This window comes from Ceratotherium simum, chromosome 7, assembly GCF_057802395.1.
Source record: "Ceratotherium simum simum isolate JZ-2026a chromosome 7, ASM5780239v1, whole genome shotgun sequence".
Taxonomy (NCBI): domain Eukaryota; kingdom Metazoa; phylum Chordata; class Mammalia; order Perissodactyla; family Rhinocerotidae; genus Ceratotherium; species Ceratotherium simum.
This window is the reverse complement of record NC_141906.1, coordinates 20812741-20831822: the sequence shown is the minus strand read 5'-3', so window position 1 is coordinate 20831822 and position 19082 is coordinate 20812741. Positions and strand designations below refer to the sequence as shown.

The 19082-nt window shown below is 46.1% G+C and overlaps 1 protein-coding gene across 1 annotated transcript in view; it reads right to left on the bottom strand.

Annotated features, from left to right (window-relative positions):
• TRIM66 (tripartite motif containing 66) overlaps positions 1-19082 on the bottom strand; it is a 59798-nt gene that overhangs the window by 32744 nt on the left and 7972 nt on the right. The window contains exons 3-6 of the mRNA XM_087433254.1: positions 18125-18431; positions 2866-2969; positions 1319-1466; positions 291-423 (exon numbers count right to left, since the gene is read on the bottom strand). Of these exons, the coding sequence (XP_087289380.1) occupies positions 291-423; positions 1319-1466; positions 2866-2969; positions 18125-18431 (692 nt within the window). The remainder of the gene's footprint in view (positions 1-290; positions 424-1318; positions 1467-2865; positions 2970-18124; positions 18432-19082) is intronic.

The window sequence follows — 19082 nt, the reverse complement described above, 5'->3', positions numbered from 1 at the left end:
AGCTGAAGAGGGCGTTGTCTTACTCTGAGCATGCCAGTCAAGCAAGAATCCCCACAATGCGTTGTCTCAGCCAGGCCCAGGGAGGTTGGGATTATCTAGGGAAAGTCAGAGATACTGCAGGCTCTTGGCCCTTTAGGCCTCTCCAGAGAAGCCCCACAACAGAAGCAGAGAAAAACTTCAACCCAAGGTTAGCTTGGGCAGAGAGAGGATTTTGATGCACCGGGAGCCCAGCGCTCTCACAAGTAGGGAGCCCAGAGCCCTCCCAACACTCTTCGGGCAGCCAGCCCCACCTGTGTTCTTTGTGTTCCACCATGAGGCAGCTGTGGCATGTGAGCACATCACAGGTCTCGCAGAACAGCTTGAGCACTTCCTGTGTGTGTAGAGGACAGTACAAGGCGAAGTCCCCAGAACCACCATTCACTCCTGCCAGAGAAGAATGGAGAACATGGGCTTCTCTTGCTCAGGAAGACCTCTCAGTTAAGCTCCACTGAGCAACGCTCGGCCCTCAATGGACACAGGCGATACACAGAGCTTGAGGAAAGGTGGTGCAAACAGGAGAGGCCTCTCTCTGGGCCAGGGAGGTTGCAGGAGCACAAGGAGGAATGCAGGCTCAGCCTGGCTGGATTTGCCCAGTTGTCCAGAAATAACACACCATCAAGCCCCAGGCATCCACCACCTGCCAGAGGCTGAGGAAGGTGTTTGCTACGGCAGCACATGATCTCCTGCAGAAGAATGAATCCTCTAAAATTCGACCTAAACCTCTTCATTTACCAGGACTCTGTTATGGTGGGGCTGAAACTAACTATCCAGCCTTGCCAGGCTCCAAGCCAGATCACATGGATCATTAACGCTGGTTCCTGTGGGTATGACAAGAGAAAAACCCGTCTCATGGTTCAAGGGCCTTGGGAAAAGACTCTCAAAAAGATTGTCATTTAAAACAAAGGGTGCTGGATGGACAAATGGACAGGCCCTGATCCAGGCTATTTAATTAATCAAGTAACTAAACAGAAGTGAGGCATGATTGCTCTAAATAGAAGTGAAAGTAGGGAACTCAGCTAGCTTCCATGATGACTCGAGACTATGCCTCTCTGCACCATCTTCCCCACACTCACCCACTCCCACCCCCAATAGAGAGAGCTAGGATGGATTTACACTGTGACTGTGACTCTGCCAGAGAAGTCTTTCGTTTGAGAAAGGCTCTGAGACCACTTCTACCCTCACCCCCAGCATGGAAACAAGGTCAGAGAGCTATTCTCCAGGGTTTTAGGGTTCAGCACTTAAGGGCATGTGAGCTGGTGGGGAGAGCAGGGAGTGATACCTGGAGATCCCTTCTGGGCCCGGGGAAAGAGCGGGCTGCCAGGGGCAGGACCATGCCGATGCTCCTCCGTGCAGGAGCTGCACAGCCAGCGGTTGCAGTAGGTACAGAGGATGTGTGCTGCCCTCTTCTCCTTGCACTCAGAGCAGCTCTGGAAGCAGAGAATTCTGGAGTTACTGACAATATCCTCACCTGGGCCTGCCTCTGTGAGTGGTAAATGCTCTAGGGACTGGGGTTTTGCAGGGCTGTTCCTCCACTATTTTGGAGTGCAGTCAATTCTGGAGAGCTGCCTGGGAGTGACATGTGGGGGCTTGTGAAGGAAAGCACCCTCTGTGACTAAAATAATAGTGGCCTCAGGGGCTATTCACACAAGTGGTGTGCTGAAGATGAGGACACCCAAATGAATAAGGCAAGGATCCGCTCTCAAGGCACACACAGCCTGGATGGGGAGACAGACATTCAATGGGGGATGCTGTGATAAAAGGATGCACCAAGTGCTAAGGAAGCCAAGGGAGGTTTCCAGGAGCTCGGTCTAGGGATGAGCAGGAAAGTTTCATAAACAGGTGACATTTGAGTTGGAGATGGAATGACAAGTAGAAGTTCACCAGGCAGACAAGGGAGGAAAATGGGAAAATGCAGGCAAAAGCAGAAAATTCAACGTGCCTGCAGAGACGAGGAAGCTGCAGCTGGGGGAGGACAAAGAAAGATGATCAGATATGAAGAAAGACCTGGTCTGGGGCTTGCCAAGCCCAAGAGTACCTAGTCTTCTCCTGGTCCAAATGTTCATGCATTAGGTCAGCAAATATCTTGCAGGGCTGATGTAACGCGTGTGGAGAAGAGGCGATGTGGGAAAAATTAGCCTATCTGTGCCTGAATAATACAGGGCACCAAACTGATGTGGATTCTGGATAGCTTTGTCCTTATACTGGCAACTGACAAACCATAGTGGGAAAAAAGGAGGAGAAATACGAGTTTTACTAATTAAACTATGAATTTCTTGAGGGTAGAGAACATGGTCTCTGTCTGCCTAGCAGCCAGCACAGGGCCTGGTACATGTCAGACATTCAAAAAGAAGTAGGTACTGGAGCAAGCAAGTAAATTGACAAATGAATAAAATGTAGTGGCAAAAATATCCTAGTGGAGAGCAGAACAAATGGGGCACCAGTCAGTAAGTGATGTGAAATTTCAGAAACTCAGGAAAAACATATTCGTTGTTAAATATAGGCAAGATTGATGAACCTATTTAATCCAGGCTGGTGAATGAGTTTCAACTCAGGGGGAGAAAGAAGGAAATAAAAGCTCAGGACTGATATCTTTCAGTAAGAGCTAGAAGGGAGAGAAAAACATCCCCATTTTGCTTTCCCCAACTCAAACATTTTGATTCTCTCTGGATGGACGGACGGATGGATGGATGGATGGATGGATGATTAGGCAAACTGATGGAGGGGTAACAAGTTAGATGGAGTGATGGGTAGATAGACAGACTTATAGACAGGGGCCCCACAGAATTCTGAAAAGGATTAGCTGCTTCTTTGCTTGTCCTGACTTACCCTGGCCATCTTGGGTTGCCCAGTAGAAAAGCAAAGCGGAAAAAAAAGTTCAGTTACATCCCTGGTAAGGTACACTTGCTTACACCCAGGACAGGAGATGAGCTCTGGGAGGGGAGGAAAAGATAGCAGAGTCAGGGCAACACGGCAGATTATACATAGCATAAGGCCTAGACACAAGGCTTTCTAATACACAACAAAAGGTATGTGCCAAAACCACTGGTGCCAAAATGATCTATGTTTGATGCCACAGCCTGCACTTACCATCTAGGTACTCTAGACATGACCATTCCATTAGGGTTCTGCCCTACAGACCTCCTCACATCCTCCTCTTTGCCTAGTTCTACTTTCCTCTCCTCCCCACAAGCCATGCTACTACAGGCCCAGTCTGCTCTGGTTCTGATAATTGGTGCCTTCCTGCTGCTCCACAGCCCTAAGAGCCCAGCTCCCATTACTGGCCAAGCTCTAGGGGTCAGTTTAGCCAAGGGCACAGCTCCAGCCATTAAGGTTACCACGTAGCGGAATTACTTTAAAGATCTCAAAGCTAGAGCTTCCAGGAGGCTTAGACAGAGAAAGGTAGGCCTCTCTGCCTGCTCATCTAAGAGTTATTTTTCTCTCGTTACAGCCAATCGGTCTGCCCCTGGAGCTCAGAGAGCTTTTCCTGGGCCTTCTCCACCTAGTCCATGTTGGGTGCACCACATATATGTATGTTTCACCTGTGAACATGAACATCTTGTCCTTCCCTCTCTCCTCAGAGAAATGCAACAGTCTCCTACACATTCCTCAGCATAGTGGGCTCTTGAACTATATAAGCAGCATGAGACAGCCACCCTGGAGACTACAGTGCTCTTCAGGCCCACCCCAAGAGCAGTTGGCCCACTGGGCGCAAGGAAATGAGCCTCCTGAGTAGGGCAGATGCCTGTTCCCAGGGATGAGGACAACCTGGAAAGAGGCTGGCTACAGCAGTGAAGGTAGCAGTACCACCACAGTCTTCTCTGTCTCATATCATCAAAATGATACAATGGTAGTTGCTCTAGACTTGCAGTCAGATAAGCTTAAGTCCAAACACCAGGTTTACCACCCAATGACCTTGGCTGGACAAGTCACTTAATCTCATTTAACCTCCCTGTGCCCCAGGTTCTTCATACGTAAAATAAGAAGGGAAGATAAGAGTTGCTGTGAGGTTTAAATTAGATAATATTTGAGAAAGCACATGATCCTCCATGAACGTTGACTTTGAATTCAAAAGATTTCTCATATCCCATTCATGGTAAGGCAATAACCTCAATTATCAACTCTCCCTGGTTATGAAAGTCAGAGAGTCTGAGAGGTAGATTGAAAGAATGGCCACACGTTCTTCCCCTCCCTGCGTCCATGCCCTTGTAATCCTAACCATTAAAAACGTGAAGTCTATTCTCCACACTTTGAAGCTAGGCTGGCCTCATGACCTGCTTTGGCCAATAGAAGGCAGCAAAAGTGACACTGAACAAGTTCCAAGCCTAGACCTCATGTGGCTTTGCATGATTCTGCTCTTGCTCTCAGAACTCTAAGCCTGCCCCATGAACAACCCCAGGTTAGATTGCTGGAAGATGAGAGGCCATGCACAGAGAGGCCTCAGTTGTCTCAGGTGTCCCACCTGAAGCCATCATAAACCAGTTAGCCCCAACTGACCCACCAGCTGAACACAGACACAGGCATGAGTACAGCCAAGATTAGCCAAGCCCAGCCCAGAAGAACCACTCAGAAAATGCCATCCTATCGAATCATAAATAAAGTTTAATTGTTGTTTTAACGACTAAGTTTTGGAGTGGCTTATTATGCAGCAAAAGAAAAATCAAAATCATGCAAAATAGTAGTTTAATATTCTTCTTCCTCTCACCCCCCCTAAAAAAAACCTCCCCCAGCCTTCCCAGTGCCATGGACTTTAATGACAGAACTGGATCTGGAATCCTCTAGATATTCGTCTGCCTGTAGAACAGTGGCCATAGGTGGAGAAGCATGCTCTCCACAGAGGCATCATCCAGGGCAATCAGGTGACTGTCCCTCCCTTCCACTTGGCTCGCCCTGGGGAGACCCTCCTCATCTACCCCCAGGTCAGAAATGCTGCTCTAATTGTTGAAAATAATTTCCACAAGGCTTTCAACTCCCTGGTACCACAAGCCCAAACATTAGTCATGGTAACACAGCCTCATTAGCATCATGAAAAAAGAGAAATAACTGAATGGCTCAGATAAGGCATCATCACACATCTCTCTCTCTCTCTCTCTCTCTCTCTCTCTCTCTCTCTCTCTCTCTCTGCCTTAAAGGCTAAAATCCCCAACTTGGCTTATCTCTCTAGTCTCATCTCTAGCTTCATCTGCCACACACCCTCTGTGCTTGCCATACCAAATATCTCTGCTGTCTCCCGGATACACCAAACCTTTGCATAACCCTGTGTTTGTGAAAAGTGCTGTTCCCTCTCCCTGAAATACTCTTTCTAGCTCCCCTCTTTTCAGATAATCTCCTATTCATCCTTCGAAACCTGTTCAAATGTTCTACCTTTGAGAAGCAGGGTTGATTTCCCTCAGGATGAGTTGGTTATTCCCTCTTCCCACAGTACCCTGAACATCCTTCTAGTATAACAAATACCACAGCGCATTTTAACTATCTGGTCATATGTCTGCATACAAAAATATTTCAAAATTGGTACTAAAGGCTATTGCGTGATTTTCAGCAGACTGGACAATTACGTTTCTTTTGGGTTTGGGTATTCCATGTGCATTCTTTGCACACACGGCCACTGAAAGCAGTAAGAAGCCATCTGGAAGTTTTCAGGGTGATGGAAAAAAAGCCAGCCCGGGATGATAAAAGAATCAGGTCTGATCCAGAGCAGAGGTGTGGTGCTCGGGAAAGGCTGGGAATTGGGAGGTGTGGGTTCCAGGCCCAGGAATGGCACTATCTATGTAACCTTAGGTAAGTGACCTCCTTGCTCTGAATCTTACTTTTTACATCCTTAAAATGAGGGGAATGGGAATAGCAGGGAAGTATGGATTATCCAACCCTCTTCTTCTGCCTAGTGCAGCCAGGCTTCAGGAATATTCCCCTGGGCTAGATGGGAAGGGACAGACAGCCAAACAGTGACCTGGCTGTCACCCTTGTCAGCAGGTCAGGGGATAGGCTGGTGGCTGAGAGGAGGCCTGGATCTAAAAGCTCATCCCATCTGAGGAGGGGCTGCTGCGGCAGAAAGCAGAGGTGGAGAACCAGGGCAGTGGTACTGGCAGGTCCCATGGAGCTGTGGGCCAGAGTGGACACAGGACTTGTGCTCTCTTTGTGCCACCACACCGTTGCCCAGAAATTCTTATCTCCCTTCAAGAGGTGCCTAACCTCCATCAAGCTAAGTCAACCCTGAGCTTTTTTTTTTTTAGGAGGATTTTCCATTTTTCAATGAGGATACAACAAAGTTTTTGTGTAAGACAATTGAAATACATGAACTCTTAGGGCTGTGGACGTACATAAAATAACCAAACATCTACTTATAATATTTAACATTAATTTAGTTATTAATACATAATTAAGTCACATATTACATAAAATACTATTTAGATATATTGCTTTTTTTCTATTTGAATTATTCAAGCAACAGCCTAGAGCTTTTATTTCATACACAGGAACATCAGTTCTGAGCAATGTCGAGCCAGGACCCAAAAGCCACACAACCATCCCCAGAGGAGGTGAGGCTTCTGCCTCCTGAAGAAGTCACAGGCACCAGAGGTCCTCCTGGGGACCCAGGGGCCTGGGAGAGCAGCACTGAGAGCCGAGGGTGTTCAGTCCATCCGTCATAAGAGTGAGCACTTCTGGTCCCTGGGAGGCGTGGAACAGACTGTTCTTTTACCACCACTCCCTGCACCAGGCACTCTATATGTTTTATCTCATTTAATCATCGAACTACCTCTGAGAGGTAGGCATTGCCCCCATCTCATAGTTGGAGAGACTGAGGCTCCAAGCTGTCACCCATCAAAGATGGTAGAAAGCACAGGCAGAACTATGACTGGAACCCGAGTATCTCTGCCTCTAAAACCCCGCCCTTTCCATCACGCTATATTGCTCTCTAATTCAAGTGTAAATAAACAAGGTAATTTATTTTAATTAACTAGAAAATTTGATTATCAGTAAAATATTCCATAATAATGACAACCTGGACCTGCTTTGGACTCTGGGAATACAGAAGGAGCTGGGAGCTAGCCCCACCTGTGCTTAAAGTTTTAAGAAATACGATCTTTGACAAAAGGCAAGTAAAGCAGTTTTTCTCCTGGAGAAAATAAATCTGGAGGCAGTTTCATTCTATAGACCAGTGATTCTCAAACCTTGTTACATATTTGAATCATATGCGGTGCTTTTAAACTTCCTGATGTCCAGTCCACATCCATATCAATCAAATCAGAGTTTCAGGAGGTAGAATCCAGGCATCAGTATTTCAAAAAATTCCCCCGGTGATCATAATGTACAACCAAGTTTGAGGACCAGAGCCTTAGAGAGAGCACCCATTGCCCCTGTGGCTGAGCCTGATAGCTCTGTCCCCTGTATCATCCAGCTGAGAAAGGAGGCCCACCCACTTGTAAAGAGGCTCCAAGAAGTTAAGAAAGACTCTGAACATAGCTGTGATGTACTTCCCCTCTGGCAGAGAAGAGAAGAGGGCAGATTCCCAACAGACAGAAGGGTGTCCTGATACCTGGGTACCCTGGGGGTTGGTGGTGAGGTAGAGGACACATTTTGCCTCCCTGAACTCCCATCTCCACTGAAGGACCCACGAGCAGGCTTAGGGTGCAGCATGAGATCTGGCACTACAACAACTACTGCTGAGGCCTACAGAGCATGCTGAGCTCAGGACTTAGTGAGGTAGCAAGGGAGGGGGGCTGAGACTGGGGAGTCCACCCTTCAGACATGAACAGCAATTCCAAGGCATCCTGAGCACCAGAGGGCTGGGGTGGGGGAGAAATTCCAAGGAGGTCTCAGAAAGCCAGCAGTGAATCAGCTCAGCCCACCAGGTAGGGCACATACACCCCAGGTGCATAAGCCTGACCCCAGTGCTAAGCGACACTCTGAGGGTTAAAAAGCCCTTCGTTCTACAGCCCTTGCCCAGGGGTCCATGAAACTTTGTAGCTGGGGCCCAAGCTCTGACTCCAACAGAGCAGTGGCATCCTCTGAAGCCGCCTGATGCTCCTCTGCCAGCTCTCACCTGTAGAACCAAAGCTGGACAGACCTAGCTTTCAGACCTAGCTTTTTTCATTGTTTATCTAGCCAACTGCCTCACCATACAGATGATGACATGGAGGCCCAGAGAGAGCAAGGGACTTAGCTAAAAACCACAGAGCGCTTGTAAAACATAGGCGGTACCTTACACCACTGAGTAGTCCCTGATCACCTCTGTATCCACAAGTAAGACATTCTACCACCCTATGCCTCTGTCAGTCACTATGCAAGGAGAATAAGCACTCTAGTTGTATCCTCTGGCAGGCTGGCCATCCTCACTAACTATTCCTGTCCTCCCACGCAAGGGCAGCCCTTAGGGTACTGGGCGTCATAGCTAAGGCCCCCACCACACAAGCCCCTGAAGCCTTCCTCTAGCCCATAACTTAAAGTAGCACCACCTTTGAGAAACAGATTGCACCCATTCCCCAGATGCCCAGTCCCTGCTAGAAAGACAGATTTTGATGCTAAGGTGACTGCTGCTCCTGCCCCTGGCTGCCAGCAGGCTTACCTGTGGCCCCTGCTGCCCTGTGATTACAGCAACACCTGGGAGAGAAGTCAGAAGAGTGCGAGATGAGACCACCACCAGTCCCAGAGGATGGTGCCTACCAAGTGCCCAGGAACACCCGCCCTGCATGCTGCAGCCAGCTGGGGCTGCAGGGCCTAAACCTTGGGGAGCTGGGTACTGGGTGGGGAAGGGGGAGCAGCCTGGATCCTTTCCTTTCTCTGATGCATCCTCAACCAGGACTGCATTTCTCCAGCTCACCTGAGATGCTCCTGCAAGAAAGGGCTTGGTTGACTCCTCCTGTTCCTGTTTATCTCGAAGGCTCTGCAGCAATTTTCCCAAACTGAACAGCAAGAGGGAGACCTCAAAGAGGCGACTCTCTTCCTAGCTGCATCTCCTTCCTAATCCTCTGGGTGCCTTGGAATAGAAGCTCAGAAGGAAGAAAACGAGATTTTCAACTTTCAGGAACTAGCTCTGTCGCCCTCTGCACGGCTCAGGAGGCCATCACTCTCAGCCTTTTAAGACTCGATCCAAAAATCCTTCAGCCCTCCATGTTCCCCAAAATGACAATGCTCATGTATGGCTGGAACCTGCCCCGATCCGGCAGCTCATTTAAATAGAGCTCATCACAACAACAGTGTTGGTGGAGAAGTGAGTAGCTGCAGGGCCCTGGGGACCCCCTGTTTATACGTAGGAAGAATGATGCAATCTGGGTATCAAAATAGCAATCCAGAATGGAATAACAGGCTCACGCAGCAGCGGTGCCTGCACAGCCAGAGCTCAAGTTGACACACTCTGTCAGCCCCACACTGCTGCAGCACGCAGATGCCAGGCACACACTCTCACCGCATCATTTTCAAAATCAGCAGGAGCCCGAGACATCCCTCCATGCCCCCGGCGCTGAAGGAGGGTGTGCGGGGGGGCCTTCGACAGACATTAAAATCTGTTTCCTACACACTCACCTGCTCCTGCCACTTCACCTGAAGTCCTTATCCTGTGACGTCACAGTCAGTTGCCATAGTGACCAATTGTCCGTCACAAGTGGAGGATTAGGACTTCAGATGGAGAAGAAACACATTTCTGATGCACAAAGGTCCTGGGAGGTGTCCCTTGGTAGCTAACTCTACCCCCCAGGGAGAGACAGTCACACACAAGCCAGGAGAAAAAAGAGAAGAAAAAACAGGGTCGAGTTGGAGGGAAGACATTAAGATGGGGCAAGGCTACAGGTACAGGATAACTGCAAAAGCACATAGTACAGGGAAATTTCAGAAGCACAGACAGGGAGTGGCAGGGAATGAGCTTGGAAAGACTGGCAGGAGAGTAAGCTCCTGAAGGGCCCTGAATGCTAAGCTAAGGAGATTGATCTTTACCCTAAAAGCAAAGGCAGCCCCAAAAGGCTCTCGAAAGTGACATAGCTGGGCTTTATGATTATCTTGATGGACTGGAGACAGGGGGGTCATGGAGGACCCTTGTCCAGTTGAGCATTAATGGGATCCTGAATGAGGATAGAAACAGAAAACAACAGAAGAGTTGTTTCAAAGAGAGGTGATAGGACATGACCAAAATAGGATGTTGAGGGGAGTGGTGGTGTATGAAGAAAAAAAGAGTCAAATGGATGGGCTATCATGAACAGTGACAGGTAACAGGAGAAGGAAGAGGGCTGTTGCCAAATCCCATCTTACCTATGTCCTACTTTCTCTGACATCCATAGCCCCTGAAGATCAGGCCTCATCCTGACTCGCTGGACCAGCGATTCTCAAATTGGGAGGGTTTGTTAGAAATCCTGAGTCTACTAAATCCAAATCTCTTGGGTGTGGGTATAGGACCAGGAATCTATAATTCTAGCAAGTTTCCCAAATAATTCTTAGGCATCCAGACCAGCACTGGTTCAAGGGCCAGTAATCTGGAACCAATGGCCTGGACAATTGCAGTAGCCTCCCAGCAGGTCTTCCTGCATCCGGTCCTGTCTCGTCCAATCAATCACTCTTCTCACTGAGCCAGAATGACTTTTTTAAAATACAGATTTGATCATATTCCACTGACCAATAACTTTCAATGGCTCCCCACTGTCTACAGAATAGCTTAAATTAGTCGAGGCCCTTCACAATTTGGCCCTAAATTTCCTTTCCAGAGTTCCCATTTCTTTCCTTCAAGCAATCGCTTATTCCAGCCAAATTTAACTCCATCCTGTTCCTCCTGCTCTCTCCTCCATGTGCCTCATCCTAACGCTATTCCCTACCTGCGATTCCCTTCCATATTTTCTGGCCCTGCTTGGCTCCTGCACAGCTATTCTTACTTGATGCCACCCACAGGTTCAAACCTACCCAATATCCCCAGACAGAGCCTAAAACAGGCGTCAGAAAACTACAGCCTGCCTATTTTTGTAAATAAAGTTTTATTGGAACACAGTCATGCCCATTCATTTCCACATTGTCTATGGATGCTTTTGTGCTGCAATGGCAGAGTTGAATAGCTATAGCAGAGCCTGTGTGGCCCGCAAAGCCAAAAATATTTACTATCTAGCCCTTTACAGAAAAAGTTTGCTGATCCTTAGCCTAAAGCAGCAACTACCTAAATTATTCTAGCCTCACTCTTTGGAATTCAGTTCTGGTAATGGGGATCCTGCTTGTTTCCTAGTCAACCCCCATCCTTGTGTGCTCTAGTTTCGATAACTGGGTCACATCTGAGTTGGACCTTCAGTTTTGGGCAGGATGTTACTAACAAGGAAAGGGCATTTTAGGAGGAAGGAACATCATAAACAGATGATTACATATATCAAAATGTGAGATCTCTCAAGGAAAGACTGGTAAAGCTAGTACATGTAAAGGAACAACAGGAGATGAGGCTCTAAAATTAGGTTGAGTTCAGACTGGGAAGAGCCTTGAAGGCCATGCCAAGTTTCTGTTCTGAACTACAAGCAATTGGGAGCCTTTTAGGTAGCTAGAAATGCAAGCCCAGAATAGGAGTGATCAGGGTTGAAGCCAGAGGATTTGGGAGTATAACCCACAGAGGCAATACCTCAAGTGAGGTCAGGCAGGGAGATCCAGGGACTGTGGGGCAGGGCCAGGCAGCAGATCTGAGCCAAGAGTCAGAATCTGGGCATGAGAGCTAGGCGACAGACTGAGGCTGGAGATGGATGGTCCACAACCTTCAGAGCCCCTGCTCCTAGGAACGACCCAACTGTAAAACAAGCTTTCTGTGCCAAGAAAGTACCACAGTGGAATGCGGAAGGTACAGGGAGGATGAGTCCAGGCTCATTTCATCTGATGGAGTGGTACCTCTATCTCTTCACTTCAAATCTCAAGACTCAATCCAGGGACTGATGGACTGCCACCCTCCACGCAAAGCCACTGACCCCATTTCCAACTGGGCCTGCAGAGAGAGAGACAGTAGGGCACCAAGACTCTAGGTCTGCAGGTCCTGCTGGCCTTCAAACCCAGGCAAGTCCTGGACTGGCAGGCAAAGGAGCTGGATTTTTTTTTATCTGACTCTGTGAGTGATCAATTATGTGACAATCAGCAGGATTCTAGCCCTTTCTGGACTCCTGATGCCCCATTTATGCGTGAAGGGTTAGAGATAAGCTCCAAAGGCCTTTCTTGCTCTCAGGCCTCCACAGCAGTCAACCATGACTGGTCCCCCTTGAATGAGAGAGTTCCAGCAGATAAAAGGCCCCTCCAAGACCCCATCCATCCATCACAGCTATTTCAAACTCTCTCCCTCAGTAAATCTATTCTAGCTTTAGCCTTCCAAGTAGTACTGGCAGCAGCAAGTACATCCCCCTAAACACAGCCTGCCTCCTTCCCATTACCAGGGGAACTACTCTCCCAGTAACGGGGACTGTTCTGAGGTGCCAGTGCTACCCCCAGGGCCCTAGAGAGCCAATTAAGGTGAGGAAATTGTTCAAGAACTAAAAAGCCATCCTACTGAGAGGGCTCTGGAGCTCCAGTTTCTGCACCTGCTGCACACCCAGCTCAGCCCGGCTCAGCAGCCTGCCCTCCACCTGCCCACAACAGACCCCACAATGGTTGGACACACTGTACAGCACCTGGAATGAGCAAATAGCAGTCACCTCGCTTGCCAGGCTCCTGTAGCTGAGATGTCACCCCCTGCCTCCCACTCTCACCCCAGGCCATTAGAGCCCCTCCAGCTGAGCTGCTCATTAAGATAAGCGTCATTTCCCTCTCTGACTCTGAGGTTGTAGCATCTTGCATCAGTTCCCTCTCTTTGGATCTTCCCAAAGCCCCAAGGCCTGCCCACTGAGGGATCAAGATTGCTCCCCCTTTCAGTATCTGTAGTTACAAGGGCTATGCTTAGTGAAGGGTGACCCTTCACTAGCTTCAGGAAGCATGAGGCCATAGTGGTTATTTGGTGTTCTTAGAGCTTGTCAAGTCTAGCGCTGAAAGCCAGACAAGATCCAGGATCACCTAGTCAATTAGTGCTAGAGTCCAGACCGAGCTCTAGGGCTGTGACTTGCAGACCAGGGCTCTGCCCACATCTCGACCACATCGCCTACACTGATAATGGGAAAAGTCAGATACTAAACAAGTAGATTCTGGAAGTTAGATCTCAGAATCAAGGTCTCCCAGCCAGGATTTGTCTTATAGATTTGAAAAGACAGAATAATGTTCCTTTTACTTACATGGAGAAGGAAATATCCAACTAATGGCCTTTCTCCCCTAAAACAACAAATAGAACCATAGGACCCTAGAATTTTCAAGACAGATCCGGCATATAGTAAATGTCAGTTTCAGGCATGCCAGCTCCCTTCAGAGCTTACTACACTTATTTAAAGTATCACTTTGGGACTCAAAGGCCAACTTTCCAGATAGAATTTGACCTGGGACTATTTTCAATTAGGCTTAAAAGTGAATAGTCCCAAGCAGATATTCTCATTGGCTGAGAAAATCCATTTTCAATAACCAGCCCTCCTGCACAGAGCCTGCAACTCTAGTCATCCCACTTCATGGCTAAGCTGTTATGTGCTCAGCACACTACTGCCTTTGCTTTGGTCCCCATCACTAGCTTTCGAAGACCCTGCCCAGCTGATCTCCTCAGGGCTGGCGATCTGATGCAAACCCATTTTCCTAGTGTGGTGGAGTAGCTGGGGAGAATCTCAGCTAGGCTCTGGCTGCATCAATTAAAGATTTGCACGTGATGGCTCAGGCTGCAGGGTTGGTTCTTTCCTCAAAGACTTGCCATGGTGTCTCTTTGTCAGTTCAGTGATTCCAGGTGAGCACGGACTCTCCCTCTGAGCAAAGTGCTGCAGAGCAGATCACAAGCTTTGAAGACAGGTGGACTTGAATTTAACCTGACCTGACACTTAGTAGTTGTTAGACCTTAGACCTTACATAATCACAATCCCCAGATTTTTCATCCGTAAAATGGGAATAATACCTACCTTATAGGGTTGTTGTGAAGTTTAGAAAAGATAATACAGGCACAAGTATCCAGTACAGTGTCTGGCAACCAGTAAGTGCTTGATAAATGTGTTATGCTTTTGAGGAATGGAAAGGGGCAGACTCACAAGTGAAGAAAGTCTCCCTTCCCGGCAAGATCCATGGGAGATCTTTGTGGATTCACTAATTAAATCATTTGTTCAACAGATATTCACTTAAGCCCTCCTATTCTGTGTCAGGTTCTGTGTTGGGCTGTGGGGTTGCAGAGAGGAAAGGCACAGTCTAGTTAAATGAGAAGATGCCCACCTCATGTCCTCCCCCAGTGCTGAGCCCCAGTGCAGGAGTACAGGCCTGGGGAGGCTCCACTGAGGGATAAGAGTTGAAAACCAGCTGGACCGACCCTGAACCCAGGCACAGCCTCTCTTCCATTCAACACAGCAACTACTCAGCTCTGTCCAGCAACCAGGAGAAACAGATTTATGGAAACGGACTCATTCTTGTGCAATGTGGCCCCATCATAAATCTGGCTGGAGGCATCGATGCTAGGGACCTATTTATTCTTCAGCATCTACCATCCCCCCTGCCAACCCTTACCTGCTCCCATATTTTACTTTTGAAAACCCCAGATTGGCGGAAATACAATGAGCCTTTTAGCAAGTGTGTGCTCCTACTCTGCTGGTTAAAGTGGCAGTGTTAAAAGCTCTTTCCAAAGAACCAGACTCCCAAAGCATGGCTTCTCAAATTATGGACCAGAAATCTAAGTTCAGATATTGGGTATCTCTCTAGACTTGCCAGAGACAGGTGACAGCTCTGTTTTTCATCAGATGTATTATTTGGGTGCCATTCTTTTAGTCCTTCAGAAAATATTCAGTGAGCAACTGCATCTACCAGTCCTGGTGCATGGAGAACTTCCCAGAGGTACTGCTGCTCTGTCTGAACTTTAAACAATCTTCTCCTCACATCTTTACCACACTGTATTATTATCATCTGTTTAGTTATCTGCCCTTCAATAGAATATGAGTTCCTTGAAGGCAGGGCCCCGTCTTTTCACCTCTGTACCATAAATGCCATAGAGCATGGTACACAGAAGTCAGTAATTACCTGTGAAGGAGACAGACATACAAACCAACAAAACCTCACAGCATAGAGTCCTAAAATCTCCACATAGTAGAGGAAGCTTACTCCACTGTTTACCAATAAATGCAAATATGCAAGGTAACAATGGCCTAGCCGGATTATAGGACATACTAAAGGATATAAGACGCCACACATTCAAGAAATTGCCTCTCTGGTTCCAAATGAAGCATGTTTGCATCTAATAGATTTTTTTGTACTTCAGTTTCACAGGTGTCTAAACAATAGTTTTTTTTTCACATTTCTTTGGTCTCTTACTATATCGTAGGCATAACACAGAATGTTTTATGTGTATGTTTTCATTTAATCTTCCTAAGAATCCTATGAGTTAATTACTACTATCATCCCTGTTTACAGACAAGAAAACTTGCCCAAGCTACACAATTATTAAGTGTCAGGCAGATCAGGACTCATACTCAGACGCCCAGATGTACTAACACCAAAAATAAAAATATATTTTTATTCTCCACTGTCCTTAGAATAACTTGGCAACAAATACTATGATTCTAATAAAACACTACGATTCTCATCGTCATTAATATGAATTTAGTTTTCTGACTTTAGAGTTGAACAAGGCCTTGAGACATGCATAATTAGTTCCTGTTAAGAAGCTTAAGTGAGATCAAAGACCTAAACATAAGAGTTAAAACTATAAAACTCTTAGAAGAAAACGTAAGGGAAAAGCTTCATGACAATGGATTTGGCAATGACTTCTTGGATATGATACTAAAAGCACAGGCAATGAAAGAAAAAATACGTAAGTTGGACTTTCTCAAAATTTGAAACTTTTGTGCATCAAAGGACACTATGAACAGAATGAGACAACAACCCATAGAATGGGAGAAAATAATTGCAAATCATATATCTGATAAGGGTCTAGTATCCAGAATATATAAACATCTCCTACAACTCAACAACAAAAAAAACCTGATTAAAAAATGGGCAAAACTGAAATTCTGTAGCATTAAACAAGTCCCCATTCCCCCTTCCCCCTAGCTCCTGGCAACGACCATTCTACTTTTCCTCTATGAATTTGACTACTCCAGGTACCTCATGTAAGTGAAATCACAGAATATTTGTCTTTTTCTGACTGGCATATTTTATTTAGCATAATGTTCTCAAGATTCATCCACATTGTAGCATGTGTCAGAATTTCCTTCCTTATTAAAGCTGAATAACATTCCATTGTATGTATATACCACATTTTGTTTATCCATTCATCTTCTTTTTTTTTTTTTTTTTTTTTTGTGAGGAGATCAGCCCTGAGCTAACATCCGCCAATCCTCCTCTTTTTTTGCTGAGGAAGACGGCCCTGGGCTAACATCGGTGCCCATCTTCCTCCACTTTATATGGACACTTGGGTTGCTTCCACCTTTTGACTATTACAAATATTGCTGCTATGAACATGGATATACAAATATCTCTTCAAGTCCCTGCTTTCAATTCTTTTGGGTATATATCCAGAAGTGGAATTGCTGGATCATATGGTAATTCTCTTTTTAATTTTTTTGAGGAGCTACTATACTATTTTCCACAGCAGCTGCACCATTTTATATTCCCACCAACAGTGCACAAGGATTCTAATTTCTCCACATTCTCACCAACACTTGTTATTTTCTGTTTGTTTGGTTTTTTTAATAGTAGCCTTCCTAATGGGTGTGAGGTGGTATCTCACTGTGGTTTTGATTTGTATTTCCCTAATGATTACTGATATTGAGCATCTTTTCATGTGGTCATTGGCCATTGGTGTATCTTGTTTGGAGAAATGTCTATTCAAGTCCTTGCCCATTTTTTAACTGGGTTGTTTGGTGTTTTATTGTTAAGTTGTAGTTCTTTATATATTCTGGAAGTTAACCCAATAGTGCTGGAACTTTTAAGACATATTTAAGGTTCACCATATTTATAAATTTAACGTATTGGACTTCAAAGAGTTCTTTAAGGAATTAGGAACACCTATTTGCCAGGCAATTGAATTACTTAAAAAGAAAATAAAATACATTTAATTTATAAAAGCAAATATTAACTGTTCAAACATTAATGAAAGGCCCTTTGAAAGTAATTGTTAAATTTTGCTACATTTATAAATAGAATAAGATTTTTAAGTCAAAATTAAAAGCTTAAGGGAGACCTAAGTTTAAGTTATATGTTTAAAATTCAGATATTAATTTAAAAAATCAAAGTAGACCATATCTTTTCTATGCTCCAAATTCTCAATAGAGATTCAGAGAGGTTAGGGTGGCTTGCCCAATGGTTTGGAGGGCTCAAAATTCAGATCTAAAGCCCAGTCAACTGCAATGTTATAATGCCTCAAAGAGGGCTCGGACTTGTGCTATAAATCACTTTGAAAATACTGCAGAGAACAAAACAAACAAAAAAGGTGTTTCTAAATGCTGCCAACTTATTTGACTTTCTCATCCTACAAGTTTATTCAACATACTTCCTGCACCTCTGTTACATGCCCTGTGCTGGAATACTGAAATGAAAGGACCTGGTTCCAGTCTCCAAGGATTTCACAGTTCTCAACAAGATTGTTTCCTAGGAAACCTGACATTCAGGAGCAAGACAGAGGCTCCTCCCTGCAGGGCAGCAGCTTAAATAGGAAACTGTTCACTAGTCAGTGTGATTCCATTCAAAATCTGTTCCTGACCAACTCTAGGAGCCCAGCCTTCTCCCCTTGCCTTGGAAATTTAGTGAGCCAGGACACGTCCTCGCCATCTGGGGAGTCAGCCAAACCTTGAATCAGAAACCTTCCCAGGTTTCTTAGTCTGCCACCAATTTAAGGAAATCCCGAACATGAAAAGTCCCAGCTTACAAAACAGATATATTAGGCATCAAGAGGATTTGCTTTGTCTCACAGATTCCCCAAAGAGTTGCTTTCGGCAATGAGCGTCCCTTGGGCATTTAAATTCTGGTTCTTTCTATACCTGAAATTCAGTTCCTGTGAAAGAGGAAGAGACCTGTTATGTAGAAGGAGGTGAACCTGTGGTGCTTTTGCACTTACCATCTGGGACAGTCTCATGAGCCTTGGCATCCTGCCCTACCTCCTGGATCAAGCCCTGGAAGCAGTCCTTACAGAGCAAATGCTGGCAGGGTAGGAGCCGGGTGCCCACATCTTGCAGGTCCTGTTGGCACAATGAGCAGGTGAGTACCACGGCTTCCATCTGTCCACTCCTGTGTTTCTGGTCAACTAATGGCAGCCCCATAAAGCTCATGCCCACATCCATGCCCATGCCCATGCCCAGGACCAAGGCTTTTCCACTGACATCCTCAGGCGTGAAGCAGCGCATAGAGCGAGCAAGCTCTACTCCCTGTAAGTGAAGCACAAAGCAGAGTGATTTATTTCTTTTGGAAGGGGGATGTTTCTGGACAAGCTAGAGAGAACTCAGAGACCAAGGCCTCAGAAGTCCAGGCCACGTCCCTCCCGAGAACTGGAGGCTCATGCCCCACAGCAGGGCACAGCCTCAACTTCTCACTTGGGCCCAAAGAGAGAATCCAGCATCTCTGCTGTGGAAAACAAAGCCTGGTGGGGTCCCCCAGGTTGTGTGTTTCTTACAGGGTTTGTTCGTCTTCAAAAGTGTCTCAGACCTACCTGTGCCTCTCCTTACTAGTGGACAAGCTTGATCCCAGATTTCTTTTTGGAAAAGACAAGGAAATTTATTAAGCACTAAGTTTATGCCAGGTGCTTTATATGCTTTATCTCACTCCTTGCAACTATCCTTGGAGATGGGGATTATGATACTTTTACAAATTAAATAAAACCATGAGGGACAGGCTGAGGAAACTAAGACTCAAAGAGGTTGGGTAATTGCACAAAGACAGATGGTAAATAGCAGAGATCAAATGCAAATTCAAATCCAGGTCAGTTTGATTCCAGACGGCACACTCTTAATTACTTGACTTTCTCAAGCTGCAGGTCCACACACATATTTTCATGAGTTCTCTCCAATAATTTTTTTAAA